Raw genomic sequence first — 21,449 nt, forward strand, 5'->3', positions numbered from 1 at the left:
CCATATTAATATATGTAAAAATTGAGTTACTTTATAAACGCTGATATACCAACTCTCATTTAGGTATATTGGATTTCAGTTGCCTCTTCTATAATGTAAGTTAAACTAAATGTCTATGTAAATGTTTCCAACTCCAAAATGATTTGCTTTTATATAACAATATCTTCAATACAAGTATTTTATCACTAGGAACTGCTGGTGATTAATTTAGCCTTGAGGAAGTAAAGAGGGAAAAAACCCCACATTTACAATGCCAGGAAGCATTCTGCTACAACATGAAACATCTCTATACCCAGCAGAGAGTGGACAATCCAAGACTCCTGATACAGGAAAAGAGATATGGGGCTTATGTTACTGAAGTAGATCTGAATCACTTTTTTGATTACTTTGTCAGCTTTTTCCAATTGTACAGGACTATTTCAAGGCCAAAGTCATGCCATACTCTTGATACCACTGCAAACAGGTTTCCAAGAGGTCGTCAGTTTATGAAACATTTGCTAATAACTACACTCTATATCAGGAACTAGGGGGTAAGAAAGCATAAAGTAGTAAAAATGAATTTTCAGGTATTTATGTCTGTGTATAGTTCTGTTGATTTCTTAAATCAATCCATAACACATGTCTAACAAAGCAGGATAAACTGCAAGAGGCAGAGACTATAGGTTAAAAAATGAATTTCTATAAGTCAATTGGAAAAAGACAACTACCATATGATCTCCCTGATATGAGGAAGCAGAGATGCAACATGGGGGGTTTGGAGGGTAGGAAAAGAATAAATGAAACAAGACGGGATCGGGAGGGAGACAAACCGTAAGTGACCCTTAATCTCACAAAACAAAATGAGGGTTGCTGGGGGGAGGGGGGTTGGGAGACAGGGTGGGGCTATGGACATTGGGGAGGGTATGTGATATGGTGAGTGCTGTGAAGTGTGTAAACCTGGCGATTCACAGACCTGTACCCCTGGGGATAAAAATACATTATATGTTTATTTAAAAATTTAAAATTTTTTAATTAAAAAAAATGAATTTCTAATCTAGCACAGAAGTGTAAACCAAAACAAGGCAGTATGAAATGTGGCAAAATTTACATGTGAGGCTATTTCAGAGATAAAAATCATTAGGCATGCCACTTTTGGGTATATAACCAAAAGAACTAAAACCAGGGTCTTGAAGACATATATAACAGGGATACAAAAACAAGCCAAAAATTTAAAGTTTCCCACACGAACAGGGAAATGGTTCTTCAATAATCTATTTCTTTTTTTTTTTTTTTTTTTTTTGGTAAGAGAGAGCACATTGTAAGAGGGGCAGAGGGAGAGAGAGAATGCAAAGCAGGCTCTACCCCCAGCATGAAGCTTGACATGGGGCTCCATCTCACAACCCCAAGCCAAAACCAAGAGCTGGACGCTTAACTGACTGAGCCACCCAGGAACCCCTTAATAATCTTGATATGGTAATATGAGAAGATGAGAAGATGTAGCATCTTTGGGAGAAAGATGAGTTAGTAATATCCAGAGACTGTCCAAGGAGATAACTAAAAACAGAAATTAGGTGTTCAAAGGGAGGTCTGGGCTAGAGGAAGGTATCTGAGAGCTTACCATATTAAACCAACTGAAGTCATAGGACAGAGTAAGATCTCTAAGAGGGAAACATATTGAATGAGTAATGGGTACAGGACTGAACCCAGGAGAAATGTATTTAGAGGTGAGAAAAACAACAAGAAAGTTTGTCAGATAAGTGAAAGAAAAAACTGAGGGTATAACGGTTAAGAACTAACAAAGAAAGTTTCAGTAAAATAAAGCACTAACAGTGCTGAATGATAGAGGTCCAGCCAGATGTAGACTTTAAAAAAGAGAAATCCATCAAATTGGGTGATCAACAAAGAAGTCCCCAGTGTCCTTCAAGAAGGGAGTTTCAGGAAGATGAGGGAAAATCCCTAGAGACACAGCATGGTAAAGTGGAGAGGCAGAACTGAGTTCAAATCACAACTCTGCAATTTATGAAGCTGTGGACCACCCTAGGTAGGTTGCTTAACACATTGAATCTCAAATTCCCTCTTTGTAGGGGCACCTGGGTGGCTCAGTGGGTTAAGCCTCTGCCTTTGGCTCAGGTCATGATCTCAGGGTCCTGGGATCAAGCCCCACCTCATCAGGCTCTCTGCTCAGCAGGGAGCCTGCTTCCCACTTTATCTGTCTACCTTTCTGCCTACTTGTAATCCCTCTGTCAAATAAATAATAAATAAAATCTTTTTTTTTTTTAATTCCCTCTTTGTAAAATGTAGTATTACCACTAAATATGGTTGTTGTAAGGGGAAGGGGTAATTATGAAAAGTTCTAACACAGTGGCTGGTACTACGCACTCTATAAAATATTGTTATTATTATATGAACCCTGTTTATTTTCACATGTTCATTCCGCATATAAGAAAGAACATCTATTAGTATGAAACTGTGACAGAAGACTTTTTTTATATTCTGCAGGTGATAAAAAAAATTAAAACCTGATTTTGGTTTTTGCTTATTTAAAGCCAACAATTTAAAAAACCAGAAACATCCTTGTGATGACACGAATGTGAAGAAAAAAGCATTTTCAAATATACTAAAGTAATATGTTTCTGGAAGGAAATTTGGCAGCACCCATCAGCAAAATGTACATACCCTTTGACCCAACAAATCTAGAAATGTCATGGAAATATACCAAACAAGTGTCCAAGGACATACAAGCCAAGGACATACAAGAAGGTTTCCTGTGGCATTATCAGAAAACAAACAAAATGCACATCATAGAGGACTGCTTAAAGTATAAAATATATTATAAAAAAAATTATAGCACAGAACCTCAACATTAAGGGGGAAATTGCTCCTGCTCTGCCTTCTTGATTACTGAATTTTTTTTTGGACAGTGAGCATCCACTACTTTTATAACCAAAAAACACTGAGCAAAATTTAATTTAATGCACTGGTTTTTAGATAAATGTATTTAACATTTTTTGTAATTCAGCATTTTCCTCACTAAAGAAACATTTGTTCTTTGTAATGTCGAAGCTTAACACATATTAGATCTCTCTCCTAAGTAATACAATCTTACCACACCAACTGATGCCTAAATTATTCACTGGACACCAAACTGGCACTCTTCTGTAGTAGCAGGCACTGTTAATAACATCCACCATAATGCGTTCCATTCATAGGAAAATGCTGAAAACTCAGAAACAAACAGGCACATACATTCGAGGTGTGTGACATCACAACTGTTATCATGACATCCCACTAGAGCACATTCATGAGATAATATGCACCTTTAAAACAAAGCCCTACAGCAGAAGGAAAAAAAACCTGATAACCTTCGAAATTAAAGGCTTTTATTCAACATAATTTTTTTTTTAATCAAAAAAATAGAACTACCACATATCAAAGCATCCCAATTTTGGATACAGAGCCAAAAGAATTAAAAGCAGGGTCTTGAAGAGATACTTGTACACTATGTTGATAGCAGCCCTATTCACAACAACTAAGAGGTAGAAGCAACCCAAATGTCCAGTGCTAAAGAATGGATAAATGAAATATGGAATATACAGTAAAATTTTTCAGCCTTAGAAAGGGAGGAAATCCTCACACATTCTACAACATCGCTGAACCTTGAAGACAGTACACTAAGTGAAATATGCTAGTCACCAAAGGAGAAGTACTGTATGATTCTCCTCCTATGAAATATTTAAAGAAGTCAAATTCATAGAAACAAGAAGTAGAATGGCGGTGACCAGGGGCTGGGGGGAAGGGGGAAAAGGGGAGTTGTTTAATGGGTACAGATTCTCAAATGTACAAAATGAAAAAGTTCTAGAGATCTGTTTTCCAACAATGTGAACATCCTTAATACTAATGAACTGTATGCTTAAAAATGTTTAAGATGGGGCACCTGGGTGGCTCAGTCGGTTAAGCAGCTGCATTCGGCTCAGGTCATGATCCCAGGGTCCGGAGATCGAGTCCCACATCTGGCTCCCTGCTTAGCAAAAAGCCTGCTGTTTCTCCCTCTCTCTCTGCCTGCCACTCTGCCTATTTGTGCTATCTCCCTGTCAAATAAATAAATAAAATCTTTAATAAAAATGTTTAAGATGATAGATATTATACTATGCTTTTTCACAATGAAAAAGATGAAAAAAAAATTCTATGTTAAAAAGTAATTTTGGCCACCAAAATGATAGCTCAAAATGATAGTAAGTTTACAAATTAGTCCAATTTGTTTTTCTAATAGAGAGAGCAGTATGGACAAATGTTTTCAGAATGAAATATGTAAAGAAAGGGGTTAGTAAGTATAAAAATGCTCTAATAACATGTAGCAATTTTTAGAAAGATAATATTCCTTTCTAAATATTAACAAATATTAACATATCTAAAAATGTAATTTGGAATTTCAAAACAAAGTGTAAAAGGATGTTTTTCTTGATTCCCATTAATAATCAAGATTTCGAAAGAGCACCTAGGTGGCTCAGTCATTAAGCATCTGCTTTCAGCTCAGATCATGATCCCAGGGTCCTGGGATTGAGCCCTGCATCTGGCTCTCTACTTGGCGGGAAGACTGCTTCTCCCTCTCCCACTCCCCCTGCTTGTGTTCCCTCTCTCACTGTGTCTCTGTCAAATAAGTAAATAAAATCTTAAAAAAAAAAAATCAAGATTTCCATTTTTCACCTATAAGAAATAAAAGACTGACTAAAAATAAGTAAAAAACAGGACACCTGGGTGGCTCAGCTGGTTGAGCATCTAGCTCTTGACTTCGGCTCAGGTCATGATCTCAGGGTCCTGGCATCAAGCCCCACATCAGGCTCCACACTGAGCACGGAGGTTGCTTAAAATTCTCTCTCCTCCTCTACCCCTCCCCAACTCTCTCAAAATAAACAACAACCCACAATGCTCCCCCCTCCCACCATTTGCTTTAAAAAAAGAGGGGGGGGGCGCCTGGGTGGCTCAGTGGGTTAAGCCGCTGCCTTCCGCTCAGGTCATGATCTCAGGGTCCTGGGATCGAGGCCCGCATTGGGCTCTCTGCTCAGCAGGGAGCCTGCTTCCCCCCCTCTCTCTCTGCCTGCCTCTCTCTGTCTACTTGTGATCTCTGTCTGTCAAATAAATAAATAAAATCTTTAAAAAAAAAAAACCCACAATGCTCTTATCACATAAAAATCAACAATTCCCTAATATCACCTGACATTCAAATTTTCTCTATTGCCTTATAACTGTCTCCTTACAGTTAATCTGTTCAATTAGCATCTAAATGAGTTCCCTCATAAAAACTCTAACAGTTTCAGAGAATAATCTACAGAAACTTTAAATTGGGGAAAAAAAAAAAAGACCCCAGGTATAGAATCAAACAAAAGCAAACTGCAAAACAGAAGGTAATCTGTGCGCCTATTTTTATATTTAAATGTTCATCTTTTTTTTTTTTTAAGATTTTATTTATTCATTTGTTGGCAGAGGTGGGGGGAGAGAGCACAAGGCAGAGGGAGCAGCAGGCATAGGAAGAAGCAGGCTCCCCACTGAGCAAGGAGCCCAATGATGGACTGGATCCCAGGACCCTGGGATCATGACCTGAGCTGAAGGCAGATGCTTAACTGACTGAGCCACCCTGGTGTCACTTTAATGATTAACTTAATAAACAGTAACAAAAAGTAGTCATTTTTAGAAGATAAATACTAACCATGATTTGGGGGAATTATAAAACAAATCAACCTGAAATAATTCAACTATAAAAACAAAATGTGATTTAGCTTAAAGAAAAACCAAAGGCTTTATTTCACTTCCTCTGATACAGGTAGTTAGTCATGTCTAAAATACCAGTAATGGAGAGTTTTCCAGGTTCCTTTGTCTTTCTTGTTTGTTTTCATTTGGTTTTAACGTGAAGTTTTAACACACGGTGTTAAATATATATTCAGATATCGATATCCATAGAAGTCAGGTGCATGTCTAAATTCGCACACAGTTTTAAGTCAACAAGTATCAACCATAACAAACCATCTTCCCTCAGGAGGGGAAATATCCTAGTAAAAAGCAAAATCACCACCATAATACCAAGCTATCCATTTCTTTCCACTGTCACCATGGCTTCTTTGTGGATTAAGTTACTGCCTCTTTTCTAATGGTTTTCCTGTTCCTACTCTCATTCTGGTCCTCTTTCCCCTCCAAATAGCAGCCAGAATGATTAAAACATAAACCATAACAGCTATCCTCCAACCTCAAATCACACCTCTACTTTATCCATTCCACTATGCCTAAGTCTAACTGGCAGGCTTTCAGATTCTTTATCAAACTCTTTCCAATCTCAGAGCCTTCACATAGGCTCCTTCTTTGCCCAAGGCTCTCATTCCACCCATTCTGGTTGATGGTCTCCCTTCAGGCCTCAGTTTAATATATCATGTCCTTAGAGATCTTCCCCTATCCACCCAATATAAAGTCCCTACAACTGATCAGGTACTTAAAAAAATTAGATCCACACCTCACACAAATTATAAGAATAAACTTAAAATATATTACAGATCTAAATACTTAAAATGTAATTCACTAAGTACTACAAGAAAACAAAGTGAATACCTCTTTGAACTCAGCAATGGAAATGCTAACTATGACTTAAAATCCAGAGGCAATGAAAGAGAAGACTGATAAAACTGACCACACACAGAGGGTGCCTGGGTGGTTCAGTCAGGTTAGCATCCAATTTCAGCTCAGATTATGATCTCAAGGTTATAAGATTGAACCCAGCATGGCTTTGTACTGGGATGGACTCTGCTTAAGATTCTCTCTCCCCCTCTCCTTTTGCCGCTTTACCCACCCCCACAACTTCTCTCTCTCAAAACAAAACAAAACACATACACACACACTTTTCACAAGGCAAATAAAACCACAAAAAAAGTCAAAATGAAAAAATATTCAACCTATATGACAAATAAAGGACTAACACTCCATATACATGAGATCTCTAAAACTGATGGACAAAAGACCAATCTCTTAATAGAAAAATGGGCAAAAGACAGGGACAGGCAATTCACATTTATACAAATAATTTTCTTTTTATTCATTTTAGACAGCATGCAATGCAAGCAGGGGGGTGGGCAGAGGGAGAGAAAGGAGGGAAGTAGACTCTCCACTTAGTAGGGGGTCAAACGCAGGGCTCAATCTCAGGACCCTGTGATCATCACTTGAGCTGAAATCAAGGGCTGGATGCTTAACTGACTAAGCCACCCAGGCACCACTCATACACACAATTTTAAAATGACCCTTAAACATAAGATGTTTAACTTCATTCATAATGAGACATGTGAAATAAAACTACACAGTTTAACAATTTTGTTAGTATGTCATTAAAGAATAACATATTCTGTCAGCAAAGCTATAGAGAAAGAGGCACTATCATATGTTGTTGGCAGGAATGCACACTGGTACAGTTCTGACAGAGAAATTTGGAAATATTTAATAAAACTATATATGCATTTACCTTTTGACTAAATAATCCCACTTCAGGAAAATTTACCCTGAAGATACAACTTGAATACAAAAATATATATGCACAAATATCCATATTATTAAAATTTAGAAGAAATATATATATATATGCACAAAACTATTCTTCGTAATTATAATTGGGAAACACTGTCAATAATTAGAAAAGTGGCTGAATAAACTACGGTAATCCACATAATGAAGCACTACTTAGCAATAAAATAGAATGAGAAAGATCTCTATGAATGGTCATGAAGTGATTTCCAGGAAACACTGTTAAGGGAAAGCAGCCAAGTGCAAATAGGTATCTACAATGTGTTACCTTTCCTGTAAGAAGGGAAACTGAGACAATAAACATTAATCTGTTTCTATATCCCCCACCAAAAACACGGATACATATACACATATACATACACACTCACACACTCATACACACAAAAACTAATGATGATGGTTACTAAAAGGGGTTTGAATGAATGAGTTGGAAAGGATGGTGAGGAGGAAGTGACACTTCTAGTGGTTTTAGCATGTTTCTAAGTTTTAGAACCACATTAATGTATCAGTCAAACAAGGACATGGATGGGCTCAAAATGAAATACAAAGAAATGAACTTAAATATATTTCAAATAAACAATATAATCACACTTGAAGGTGGAGGTATGGAGAAGAACCTAAGTAACTTAAAACACAGTATTCTGACTACATGCTCTAAGCCTCTGGTTAAAGAATGAAGAACTATAAATAAATGTACTCTAGTTCGTAAATTAGCAGTGGTATGGGTACCAATTCTGAAACTACATTAAATGTATTTTAGAATTGAGCTAATAAGTAACATATGGAGGATAAAGAGAGCCAAGTTTCCTGGTATCATAAAAGGGATTATAAATAAAGGGAGGAGGACAGAATGAACTCTGAGGTGTCAGAATTGGACAGAGCAGTATGAATTCATGGTTTTAACATATAAACAGAGAGATACAGAATTACATTAACATACACACACACACACACACACGCACGCACGCATTTTCTACCTTTGCCACTCGAAGGGTCTAAAAGCAATAATACCTTAGTACTAATGAGCATATCTGGCACTAGCACCCATCTTGTTTTCTAAACACCATTCTCCAATAAAAGGAACCACAGTCCCTTAGAGCAACAGGCATTATCAGGATGGGGCAGGGAGGTACAAAGTCAGTCTGGAACATCTTGTGGTACCAGAAAGTAAGCACTCAAGGGAGGATGGAGCCCTGGCAAAGGGACACAGGAGTGAGCTTAAAATGGCTCCTGCTGGACAGTTTAGGACAATTATTCATTAAAACAAATAATAACAAATAACATTATAACCCAATGAATATGAATCCATGAGTCCACATAGAAACAAAAAGACTAAGTAAAGGAAAATTCCTCTTTATAAAAGAATTCCTTTTACAGGAATGACAGAAAATCATTTCACAACCCCATAGTTGTAATTTAAGGCCATATTCACTGAGAGGCTAAAACTGGTTCGTGAAAATAAGATGAGAAAGAAGTATATTCTCAAAGTTCTTCTTCAAAAGATACTTAATTACAAAAAAAAAAAAAAAAAAAACCTTCTAGTGGAAAAATCTGCCAGTCACCACCTCAACCAAGTGACCAAAGTTAACCAGTAATGGGGAAAATGACATCATGTTCCTCCCAACATGTGAGAACACAACATCACTTTTGTGCAGTTATTCTAAAAATGCATAACCTGAAAACAGCAGACAATCTAAAATTTAGGAGCATTCTACAAAATAACTATCCAGTACTCTTTGAAAGTATCTGGGTTGAGGCACTTGGGTGGTTCAGTTAAGTGTCTGACTATCTCATCTCACATCTTGATCTCAGGGTTGTGAGTTCAAGCCCCACAGTGGGTTCCACAGCTGGGCGTGGAGCCTACTTAAAAAAAAAAAAGTGTCAGGTTATGAAAGGCAAAGAAAGAACCAAGACACTACTCCAGGTTAGAGGACACTAAAGGGATATATATGGTAAATGTAAGCAAAAAGTCAAAAAGAAACAAAAAAAGTAGGTATCTTGTTGTTCTTTCTCCCTGTTCTTTTCATTCAAGAGTACTACTTTATCTTTTTGGTTGTCTACCCATTAGACTCAAAACACCATAATGGTAAGGTCTGCATTTATGCTCCTCAATGAACAACCAACACCCAGCACAATACTTTACATTTTATATACACTAAGTATCTTGAATGGAAGACTTAACTGTGGATCACTTTACAGTTTTCTATTCATGTATATTTCCACTGATAAAATTTTAAAAGATCTCCATCCAATGATGAAGGGATACATAAAATGTGGTGCATCTATACAATGGAATACTATGTAGCAACACAAAGAAATGAATTACTAGTAACATGCTACAATTGAACCTTGAAAACATTATGCTACATGAAAAAAAGTAAAAAAGGACCACATAGTGTATGGACACATTTATATAAACTGCTCAGAATATACAAAACTATAGAAATAGAAAGTAGATTTTTGGTTTAGAGAATGCGAGAGTGGGGAAAGATGGCTAGAGGGTAGGAAAAAGGGATTTCTGCTGGGGGTGAGGAAAATATTCTAAAATTGTGAAGATGATGCACAACCATGAATGTACTAAAAAAACCACTGAACTGTACACTTCAAATGGGTAAAGTTCATGGTATGTGAAATATACCTTAATAAATTTATATTAAAAAAATTGTAAAAGCTTCACCAAAATTTTTATTTGAAAGCCATATATATGTATATGTATATCATTAACATTAATACAGTATTATATATATATATATATATATATATAAAATAATCTATGTCTTTACAGACTTGGGAAGCATCTATCAAAACTTTTCTTTCTCTTTTTTTAAGATTTTATTTATTTATTTGTCCGAGAGAGAAAGAAGAGAGGGAGAGCATGTGCACAAGCAAGGGGAACAGCAGGCAGAAGGAGAAGGAGGCTCCCCACGGAGCAAGGAGCCGGATGTGGGACTCAATCCCAGGACCCATGACCTGAGCAAAAGGCAGATGCTTAACCCAGTGAGCCACCAGACAGCACATTAAAACGTCTGTTAAAATGAGGGGCACCTAGGTGGTTCAATCAGTTAAGCATCCGACTCTTGATTTAGGCTCAGATCATGATCTCAGAGTGGTGGGATCAAGCCCCACGGCAGATTCCACGCTCAGCATGAGGTCTTGCTTGAGGTTCTCTCTCTTTCTCTCTCTGTCCCTTCCCACATCTGCACACATTCTAAAATAAATAAATTAAAATCTTTAAAAAAAAAAAACTTTTGTTAAAACCCAGCTGACAGCATTTTGTCTAATAAGGATTTCCCCCAACATAACTATTTCATAATACAGAAAAGAAACTGTCAGCAATTTCAGCCAATGCTGAGCTCTTTTGGGTAAGGGTGGTTTAGACAGAGAGAACTTTAATACTAGTTGATCCTAACTCCTTCTCTACTCTCAAGGCTCATTCAAGGGTCACAGAAGCCTTTCCTGAACCCACAAATGAGGCTAAGTGCTCTCCTCTGGGTTCTCATAGCACCCTGCCTATACCTGTACCCGAGGACTTCTTAAGACAAACTATTTTTCTCCACCATTAAATGATGAAATCATGTCTTAATCATCTCTGTATCCCTAGCACAGTTCCAGCACACAAAAAGGACTCAACAAAAATTGAGTTAAATTTGCAGTATGAATTTGGACCTGTTCGACTTCTATAAGCCTCAGTTTTCTATTTATTCTAGGAATTCTACCCATTGTCTTACCTCATGGGGTGAGACAGGAGAAGCAAAACAGGAAATATACATACAAAAGCACTCCAAAACAAACAAACAAAATGTACTTTACATACACAGCCTTCTATTATTATAGAGTACCCTAAATAATGTATTGGTTATTCCTTCATGGGTCATTCTATGTATCTTAATTTTGAAACAGAAACTTTGTCTTTGGTATTGCTAGATCTAAAAAGGCATAAGGGGATGGGAAGAACCTAAACAAAAACTGATAAGCCTAAATTTATCATTACATACCATTCTGTCAACTATTACAGGCAAAACAGAAAGCATTTTTTACCTCTACAACAATTAATGGTAAATTACTCAGTAGGCTTGCAATAAATATAACTGCTTTTCAGGTTATTTTACAGCCCACTTTCCTGTCCCTATGTTCTGAAATGACTCAAACCACAGGCTAGAATTCTACATTTAAAAGAAAAAGGAAAATATTCATGAACTGAATGTTGCCACCGCACCTCATAAACACAGCACCTTCTGCTGCTAATACCTTTTATGCATTCAAGAGTCCTGCGTGTTCTTGACAGAAACCATACTCATGCAGCTGAATTTAGAACATGCTGACCTTGAGCAAATCAATGCCCTTAGTATGTACTTCTGGCTTATATCACTGCAAGAGGTAGACAGCCTCACCATCTATAGTAGTCAACAATTTCTGGCCACTGTCCCCTGTCTATTTTAAGATATCCCTACTACATTTCTGTGTAGCACAGTTCAAAGAAATAGAATAACACATGAACTGTATTTAAACACAGATCGTTTACCTTGGAACTTAAGGTACGTGTGTTCTTACCATGATTAGCTCAAAAATATTTAATTTGGTAAGTTTCCACTTCCTGCTTTTGTTTTTTAAAATACAACAAAGAGTTAAAAATCAAGTGTAAGACACTTTTGCTTACTGCGGAATCAAATTTTAAGCAACCTTAAGTCAAAAACTAAGCCAAAGTTGGTGAACAAATCCTGAAAAAGATTAATGGTTACCAGCTATTTTCATGCAAAACTACACTAGACAGTATAACAGTACATAATTAAGGACTTTAAAACCTTTTCACCAGTCTTACACTTACTCTCTCCTAGCTCTTGAATCTAAATAACATAAAGTCCCTTTTAAATGTTTTTACCTGAGCAACGTCACCCAAAATGCTACTAACATGAGCCCTTGTTTACAAGTAACAATCTCATTTTTTTACTCTAAACACAGAACCTGTAAGTTAGCAACGGTATACCTTGTGAAATTCAGATAAATTATCAACTTGAAATTTAAACAGGAAAACAAATTAGAAACTTACTAATTGTACTTAGCAACTATTCATAGCTTTTTTTCATTCCCACCAGAGGCTAGTATTTGTGCAAAGACCTAATACTAGAAATCAACATCATAAAATATTTACCATTTCAAATTGCTTTAGAGGATTTCCTTTACTTTCTTGAAACATTTAATAAATGTTCTCAAGTATAAAAAATAAAGTTCTCTTGTTTTTGTTTGTTTTTTTCACTCTCATCCAAAAGATTTCAAATAAAGAAAAGGAGTCTAGGTATCACACAGAACTAAATCTGATACGCAGTATTAATGTAGGACCCAAATAAAACGAAGTCATTTACTAACAAGTGAACTAAATATAGAGCCCAAGCAGCTGGAGCCTGGGGGTTTATATAATATGCTAGCTGACAATTAAAAGCTCTTAAGTCAGAATCCATAGAGCACAAAGGGAAGGGAAAAAAACCATTTTTCTCATGCTGTTAAATAAATTTTTAAATAATTTTTCTGGAAAAAAATGAACAGAAACCTAATCCTGTATTCTATTATATTAAAAAAAAGTTATACAGAGGCTCAAACAAATGTAATAATATATTAAATAAGACTTACTGTCCTGATACAGCTTTTTTTTTTTTTTTTTCAGAGAGCAAGAAAGAGAACTAGTGGTGAGAAGTAAGAAGGAGAGGGAGAGAAGCACACTCCCTAGTGAGCAGGAAGCCCATTGCAGGGCTCAATCCCAGGACCATAACCTGAGCCAAAGGCCGATGATTAACTGAGCCACCCAGGTGCCCCTACCATCTTTTAAACCATTTAAATGGAATAGTTTCTAGCACTCTAGTATTAAAAATCTGACAATCAGGAATATACTAAATAATAAATCAGGCTATGTTCCCAGTTTCTAATACATATTTTAATAAATTATCCCTAACTGACAGGAAGGTGGGGCTCCTAATGACTTACTACTGGCAAGGCATATATTTGGAGTTGGTTTTTGTAGTAGCTAATGTATCTCCCAAATCTTGTCCTAGATACTAAGGCACGTATTTGCCAAAAACTAATCTGGTTGAGAGGTACAGTATAAAGATAGATACAGCACCAGAAAATAGGGGCACCTAGGTGGCTCAGCTGGTTGAGCATCCAACTCTTGATTTTGGTTCAGGGTCCTGGGATCAACCCCGAATCTGACTCCGCACTCAGGACGGATCTGCTTGTCCCTCTCCCTCTGTCCCACTTCCCCACCACCACCACCACCATACCATGCTCGCTCTCACATGCGTGTTTTCTTTCTCTAAAAGTAAGTAAATAAATCTTCAAAAGAAAAAAAATAACTACCCCTTGCCGGGTTTAAATTTATAATCCTCATATTCTACCAATTCCCAACAATAAACTGCCATGTATCTGTCTATTCACTAACTTCTTAATGGCCAGTATTAGCAGCTCTTATTATCTGCCTACTCTGTTGGGGCTCTAGAGTTCACCAAGACCACAAATTCATTCTAGCTGAAATGAAAACAATTTCTCAAAATGATAAAGCTATGAATCCAAAACCAGTTTACCTACTCAAGTAGTATTTTGAATCTTGGTAATTATTAGCCCTTAAGCTACCTATTATATTCTAGGCTAGCATTATATTAATCATGACACTATTGCACTTTATCAATATTTATATGAAATTATTTTCTTCTTTAAATTCCAACACCAAAATAGCATTACCCACATATAGATGAGAAGAGTATAATGAAACTTGTTATGGGAAAGTCTCCTGAACATTCATGGCAGCCATGGAAGTATGCTTGAATCTTCTGAATCTTAAAACCACTAATCAGAATAACTTTTTAAATTCTCATATGTAACTTTCCTAAGTATTCAGTTACATCTGACTGTCTTTAATATACTAGTTCTCTTAAGTGCTGAAATGCCCAAAGATATATACAAAAATTACTATAAACCTTTCCCAACATTTGAAGACTTCTATCTGATCATCACCAATCACCTACCATGACTTCAGGCCTCCTGTTAACAATAAAAATAACCAACCAAATGTCTTTGGCTTGGAATTGCAGTAGAGATTCCAATTCTGTTTGGGCAGATTTTACCCCTAAATTTTAAAAATCTTTTTAACACCTCAAACCTAAACTAATCTTATCTTGATTTCTTCATTTATCCACGCTGTCTTTCTCACCATGTACACACACAAAATTATTTCATTTAGCCAAAATTCAACATTTACTAAATAGCCAAAAAGTAGCTGTCACCTACCTGTAGTACCGAGACTGTAGGTATGTTGAACAAACAGTCTTTGATACATGACTGGCCGACCCAAAGTCTATCACCTTAACCCGGTATGGCTGCCGAACAGGATCCACCAACATAATATTCTCTGGTTTGAGGTCAGCATGAATTAAACCAAGACTTTTCAATTTTTTCAGTGCAGTGGCCACTTGCTGAAGAATTGGTCGAATTACTTTTAGTGGCAGGGGACTGAACTTGTTTTGTTTCAGAAAGTCATATAAGTTTTGTTCCAGCATCTCAAAGACTAAACAAGTATGGTTACGGTGCTGAAAGCATTCATAAGCTCGTACAAAGTTATATTCATCAGCATTTTCAGTACTGAGCCTTGCTAATATGCTCACTTCTATTTGACCTTGACGTGCATAAGAAGGGTGATTCTTCAAAATTTTGATTGCTACGATTTCATTTGTCCCTCTTTTCCAGCATTTGACTACCTGGCCAAAAGTGCCTCGACCAAGAAAATCAAGAACTTCATAAGTATTTTTCATGGAGCATAAGACTTCATGCTGTACTAACTGATAGTCACCCTCTCCAGAGGTACAATTCTGTTTGGTTCCTGTGGTGGCTGTCACAACTGTCACTGGATTTCCCATGTTGGTTTGCAACATTGCAGGAAGTATGGACAATTCATCGACAATCTGCATTGCGCTGCTATGATTATCCAACTCCTCACTCTTGCGCTTCAATCCACATCGCTGGGGGCCTTCGAGGAAATTTAACCTGTGTCGCCACGCCCCAATCGGAGGTGCCTCCACTTGAGCTTGCTGCGCCTGAGCTGCTATGACCTTTGTAGCACCCGCAGTGTTTTTTAAAACAACAGCACTTGTCTGCAATGAAAAGTTGTGTCCTCGAGGTCTGTTAAATGGTATCTTTGTCTGAAAAACACTACCCTTCGTGGGAGGATGAGAATTTCCAACGTTTTTACCATTCACATAGGTCCGTGGATAGTTTCTTTCCTGGAATACACAACTGCTTGGCTCTACTTTGAGTTTCTTCACACTACAAAAGGCACTTGACTGAGTTTGATAAACATACGGTGGGTAGACCAAGACTTGTGAGGCCATACCTGGGGGGGGAAGGGGGAGAAAAAGGACATATTAACTACAAGAATTTGTTTTTAATTTTAAATATCATGAAGAAAACCTTCAAGGGTCAAGTCCATAATTTGTAAAAATAATTAAACTCCATTAAGATTTTTTCCCCCTTGAATTAGATAAGTATTTCAGTTTCTCCATTTTAGCTAGTTAGTGCTTCAGCTACCTTGAGTATTTCATAAAAGCCTGGGAATAAAGAGTTGGGTGCATTCATTTAATCAAAAAATATTTACCAAGCAGTTGCAATCACCAAGATGTGCCCTAGGAACTGTACCAACCATTTTTCCCCCAAAAGGAAAAGTACAGATCCCTACACTACACATATTTGGCAAAGATAAAGCATTCTATCACCAAATTATCATTTATGAATCAATGACAATGACAGAAAATATCCACTACATAATTACAGTCACATTCTTTAAATCTAAAGCTCAAGAACTGCCTCAGAAAAAATACAATCAATTGTAAAAATAAGTACAGAAGCCAGATATAGGTCCCTTTGCACGATGTTCTCATAATGTCTTTTCCGCATCCAGCCCTGTATGCTTAAGCAGACATCTTTACATTCAGATTAACCTTCTTGTTGAAGACTTTCTTGGGACACACACTCGCCACTCATCCTTTAGGCCAGAGTGGGGCATTTTGTGCTCTCATAAAAGCTTCTATGTTCTTCTAATTAGCATTCAGGACATGACATGACATGACATGACATAACATTGTAATTGTCAGTATAACCATCAGTCTTTCATACTAGATCTGAAACAAAATTCCCAAGATACAGAGTTGGTAGCCAAGAAATGAGAGCTGGTCAGATTAATTTTAAAATATTTCCACTCTGCAATTTAAAAATCTGTATTGTATTAACTGGGCAATCTCATGCTGTTTTAACAAATCAAATATTAATTCTCCAATTCAAAAACAACAGATTTCCATCACAACATGTAATACATACAATATTTAAAATAATGAGTCACCATCTTCTAAAGGACTTACCATGCAAAGCATTTTAACAAATGCTTTATTTATAATATTTTATTTTTTAAAAGATTTTGAGAGAGAGAGAGAGCACGAGCAGGGGGAGGGGCAGAGGAAGAAGCAGATTCCCCACTGAGCAAGGAGCCCAAGGTAGGCTTGATCTCAGGACCCCAAGATCATGACCTGAGCTGAAGGCAGACGCTTAACTAAATAAGCCACCCAGGTGCCCCTGTAATATTTTGTTTAATCATATTAATGTCTTCCCAAATTGCTGTTAAGAAAACTAAAACTCAAAATCAAAATATGATTTTGTTTAATCATATTAATGTCTTCCCAAATTGCTGTTAAGAAAACTAAAACTCAAAGGAACTACTATACCCCCGCTCTGTGGCCAAGGTCACAGAGCGGGGGTATAGTAAAAGGAACAGGTAAATACAATGCGCTTCAGATAAAAGGCATAAATTTTCAACTTCCTAAACACTTTTTTTAAGATTTTATTTTTAAGTAATCTCCACACCCAACACAGGGCTCAAACTCATAGCCTCCAGATCAAAAGTCATATGTTCTACCAACTAAATCAGCCAGATGCCCCCTAAACATTTCTTGTTAACTACTTACCACATTCCTAAGTTGACCTGGCTCCGGTAAGAAATGAGCAATAAAACCTTAGTAGACAAATTAAGATTTGATGTTCAATGTGTAAGAGAAAAATCATAAATTGAAATGGTGGAGTTCCAAACCATTTCATCCACCATCAGAAGAAGGTTCAGTATTCCACCAATATATCTCCTTTTAATGAAGCAAAGCCACACTGTAAGTTCCTTCTAACCATACTGAACCCATCTAATTCACTTAACACTGTTTGTGAAGATCCCCAACCTTATCTTCAATAATTTAGCACTATCATGATTCTCATTTCAAATCACTTCTGTGACACACAACCACAGAAAGAGATTCAGAGAGACAGATAATGAAACTCAGACAAAAATTTCAAAAACAGCTATTATAAATATATTTGTGGATTTAAAGAAAAGCTTGAACATAAATAGGAGACACATGAAAAGCATTTTTAAAATGGAACCGGTGAGCCTGGAAAACCGTGCATACCGTACACAGACAGCAGAAAAGCAATTTGGCAATGTCTAACAAAACGGACATATAATCGGGCAACTCAGAGATAATAAAAGAATATTCATGCAGTACTGTGTAAAGAAACACAGTACTGGAAATAGCCTAAACACCCGCTTGAAAGGCACTGGGTAAATAAAAACACCGTGATACACAGACCAACTACAACCTTTAAAAAGAATGAAAACAGCCATCCAGGTGGCTCAGTAGGTTAAGCATACACCTTGATACACAGATCAACTAGAACCTTTAAAAAGAATGAAACAGCCACCCAGGTGGTTCAGTAGGTTAAGCGACCCACTCTTGGTTTCTGCTCAGGCCGTGATCTCAGGGTCATGAGATATGGCCTGCGTGGGGCTCTGTGTTTAGCGGGGAGTCTGCTTGAGATTCTTTCTCTCCCCTCCCTCTCATGACTTATGTGCATGTGCACACCAACATGCTCTCTCTCTCCCCCCAACCTTTCTCTAAAATAAATAGATAAATCTTTTTTTAAAAAAAGAATGAAAACAATCTATCCTGTATGGACTGATTCCCATATTGTTATATGAAAAAGCAAGATTCAGAAAAATGTGTACTACACAACAGATACTACTATGTGTAATAAAAAGAATTACATATGTATATAATTGCATATACACTGAATATCTGTACAAACATAAAGAAACTGTCAGTTCCTTTGTCTCGGAGGAGAGTAACAGGATAGTGGGGGCATTGACAAAGATTTACTTTTCACTCTTTTCACCACTTTAATTTTTGCTACATGCATGTATTGCCTGTTCAAAAATACGTCTTTGAATCATTTGAATCATTAAAATATATAAGTTTCATATTTAGAAATGAAACAATACATCTGGGATTCACTTCAAAATAATAAAGAAGAGAAAATAGATGGGGATATGAATAAAATTAGATTAGCCATAAATCATTCATTACAGGAACTTAACAGTAAAAAGGGGTTCTACTTTTGAATATGTTTATTTATACCTTTCCTTAATAAAAAGTTAAATAAATAGATATATATATATTTAAAATTCTACCCAGAAAGATTTGGATTCAGGAAGTCTGTGGTACAGTCCAGGCATTTTTATGAGGATAAGCTCTCAAGGCCATTTCAACACACACTGACATCTGAGAAAAAAAGGTGATCTAGTCTATACAGAAACCCCAGAAAATTCAAGTTCTACCTATGCAGGGCCCTAAAGTCCGAAAAAATTGGGATGAAGTCCTAGGGAATAGAACCACATACCACTCTTGGCCAATCTATGCCATTTTATTTTAATTTTTTTTAAGATTTTGTTTATTTGTCAGACAGAGAGAGCACACACAAGTAGGAGAAGCAGCAAACAGAGAAGCAGGCTCCCTGCTGAGCAAGGAGTCCGATGCAGGATTCAACCCCAGATCCTGGGATCATGAAATTACCAGAAGGCAGATGCTTAACTGACTGAGCCACCCAGGAGTCCCAATCCATGCCATTTTAAATCAAAGTGTTATGTGGATGACAGCTGAGATTCAGGTAACTGACCTAGAGATCTTTAAGAATCTACAATTTCTGAATCCCTGCTGTTCTTATGTTTTCTTTCCCAACATGCCAAGCTAGAAGGCAAACAATTAAGCCAAGGGCCCCAATCAAGGTCACCTAAAGGAAGCTTAGAAAATTACCCCCTCACCAACCACTGTGCTATATGGGGCCAATCTCAAAGGGGACTTTAGAAAATAACACAGATAGGAATGTCACATAACATACACAGCACATAAGAAAGGGATGGGGCGATACTGGAGATAATGGTTATAAAAGACCACAAGGAAAGAACTCTAAATTACTAATTAACTTAGCTACTATGACTCCCTACCATATCCAGATATTAGGTCTTTCCTTCTACCAATCCTCCATCAGATAAACTCATGACCTAATAAGAGTATATATATTCTACTTGGAGTTTATGGATTTTAATGGTAAGCAGAGTACAGGAGCTGCTTAAGTCCATGGAGTCCAAAATACTGACTACCACTAGCCATAACGTTTTCTTCTTTTTTTCCCTTTTAAGCTTCCTGAGAAGGGAGGGAGAAAGCAAAAATAGAAATGCTTTACTATCTTATAGCCAATATAAAAATTCTGCATAATTCTGCCAAAGTTATACAAAGCCCATAGTAATTGGGTTCTTCTTTAAAATGTTGGTGACAGGGGCGCTTGGGTGGCTCAGTGGGTTAAAGCCTCTCCCTTCGGCTCGGGTCATGATCCCGGCACCCTGGGATCCAGCCCCACATTGGGCTCCCTGCTTGGCGGGGAGGCTGCTTCCCACCCACCACCCACCTGCCTCTCTGCCTACTTGTGATCTCTGTCATATAAATAAATAAAATCTTTTAAAAATAAAAAAATAAAATGTTTATGACATCATAAATAGGTGAGTAAAGGCAATGATGCCTTGCTTTCGCCTTATTCAACTTTCTCCTAGTTGTTCAAACCTCAATTTTTACATAAAATTATAATAAAAATGAGTAACACAAAATTTACCATTTTGAAGTGTACAGTTCAATGGCGTATGTTCACACTGTTGTGCAACCATCGCCACTATCCATCTCCAGAACTTTTTTCCTCTTCCAAAACTGAACTCTACCCGTTAAACAACTGTCCATTGCTCCCGTCCCCAGCCCCCAGTCCCTGGCAATCACCACTCTATGTTCTCTAAGATTTTAACTCTTCCAGGTATCCCGTATTATGAAATTATATAGGATTTGCTCTTTTATGACTGATTTCACTTAGCATAATGTATTCAAGGTTCATCCACGTTGCAGTACATGTCAGAATTTCCCTCCTATTTGAAACTAAATTATATTTCATTGTATGAATATGCCATATTTTGTATATTTGTTCAACCAACAAAAGATATTTGGGGGCACCTGGCTGACTTAGTCAGTGGAACATGCAACCCTTGATCTTGGGGTTGTTGAGTGTGAGCTCCATATTGGGTATAGAGATTACTTAAAAATAAAATCTTTAGGGGTATCCAGGTGGTTCACTTGGCTAAGCATCTGACTCTTGATCTCAGCTCAGTCATGATCTCCAGGTCCTGAGATCAAGCCCCGCACCAGGTTCTGCACTGAATGTGGGGCCTCCTTAAGATTCTCTTCCTCTCTCTCTGACTCATGTGCATGCTCTCTCTCAAAAAATAAATAAAATCTTGTTTAAAAAAAAAAAAAAAAGACATAGTGTTGCTTCCACTGCCTCCACCTTTTGACTACTATGAATAATACTGCTACGAACATGGATGTACAAATTTCTCTTCAAGACTCTTTCAATTTTGTATATATATCCACAAGTAGAATTACTGGATTATATAGAAATTCTATTTTTAATTTGAGGAATCACTATACTATATCCCATAACAACTATATCATTTTACATTTCAACCA

At 37.0% G+C, this 21,449-nt stretch overlaps 1 protein-coding gene across 6 annotated transcripts in view; it reads right to left on the minus strand.

Moving 5' to 3' along the window:
• Positions 1 to 21,449, minus strand: part of HIPK3 (homeodomain interacting protein kinase 3) — a 93,688-nt gene that overhangs the window by 46,617 nt on the left and 25,622 nt on the right. For all 6 annotated transcript variants that reach the window (XM_013057972.2, XM_045066058.1, XM_045066059.1 and 3 more), the window contains one exon: positions 14,809 to 15,907. In XM_013057972.2, the coding sequence (XP_012913426.1) occupies positions 14,809 to 15,905 (1,097 nt within the window). In that variant the 5' untranslated portion in view covers positions 15,906 to 15,907. Of the gene's footprint in view, positions 1 to 14,808; positions 15,908 to 21,449 lie in introns of those variants that run through there.

The sequence above is a fragment of the Mustela putorius genome, unplaced genomic scaffold (assembly GCF_011764305.1).
Source record: "Mustela putorius furo isolate JIRA1106 unplaced genomic scaffold, ASM1176430v1.1 tig00003859_pilon_pilon_pilon, whole genome shotgun sequence".
NCBI classification, from domain to species: domain Eukaryota; kingdom Metazoa; phylum Chordata; class Mammalia; order Carnivora; family Mustelidae; genus Mustela; species Mustela putorius.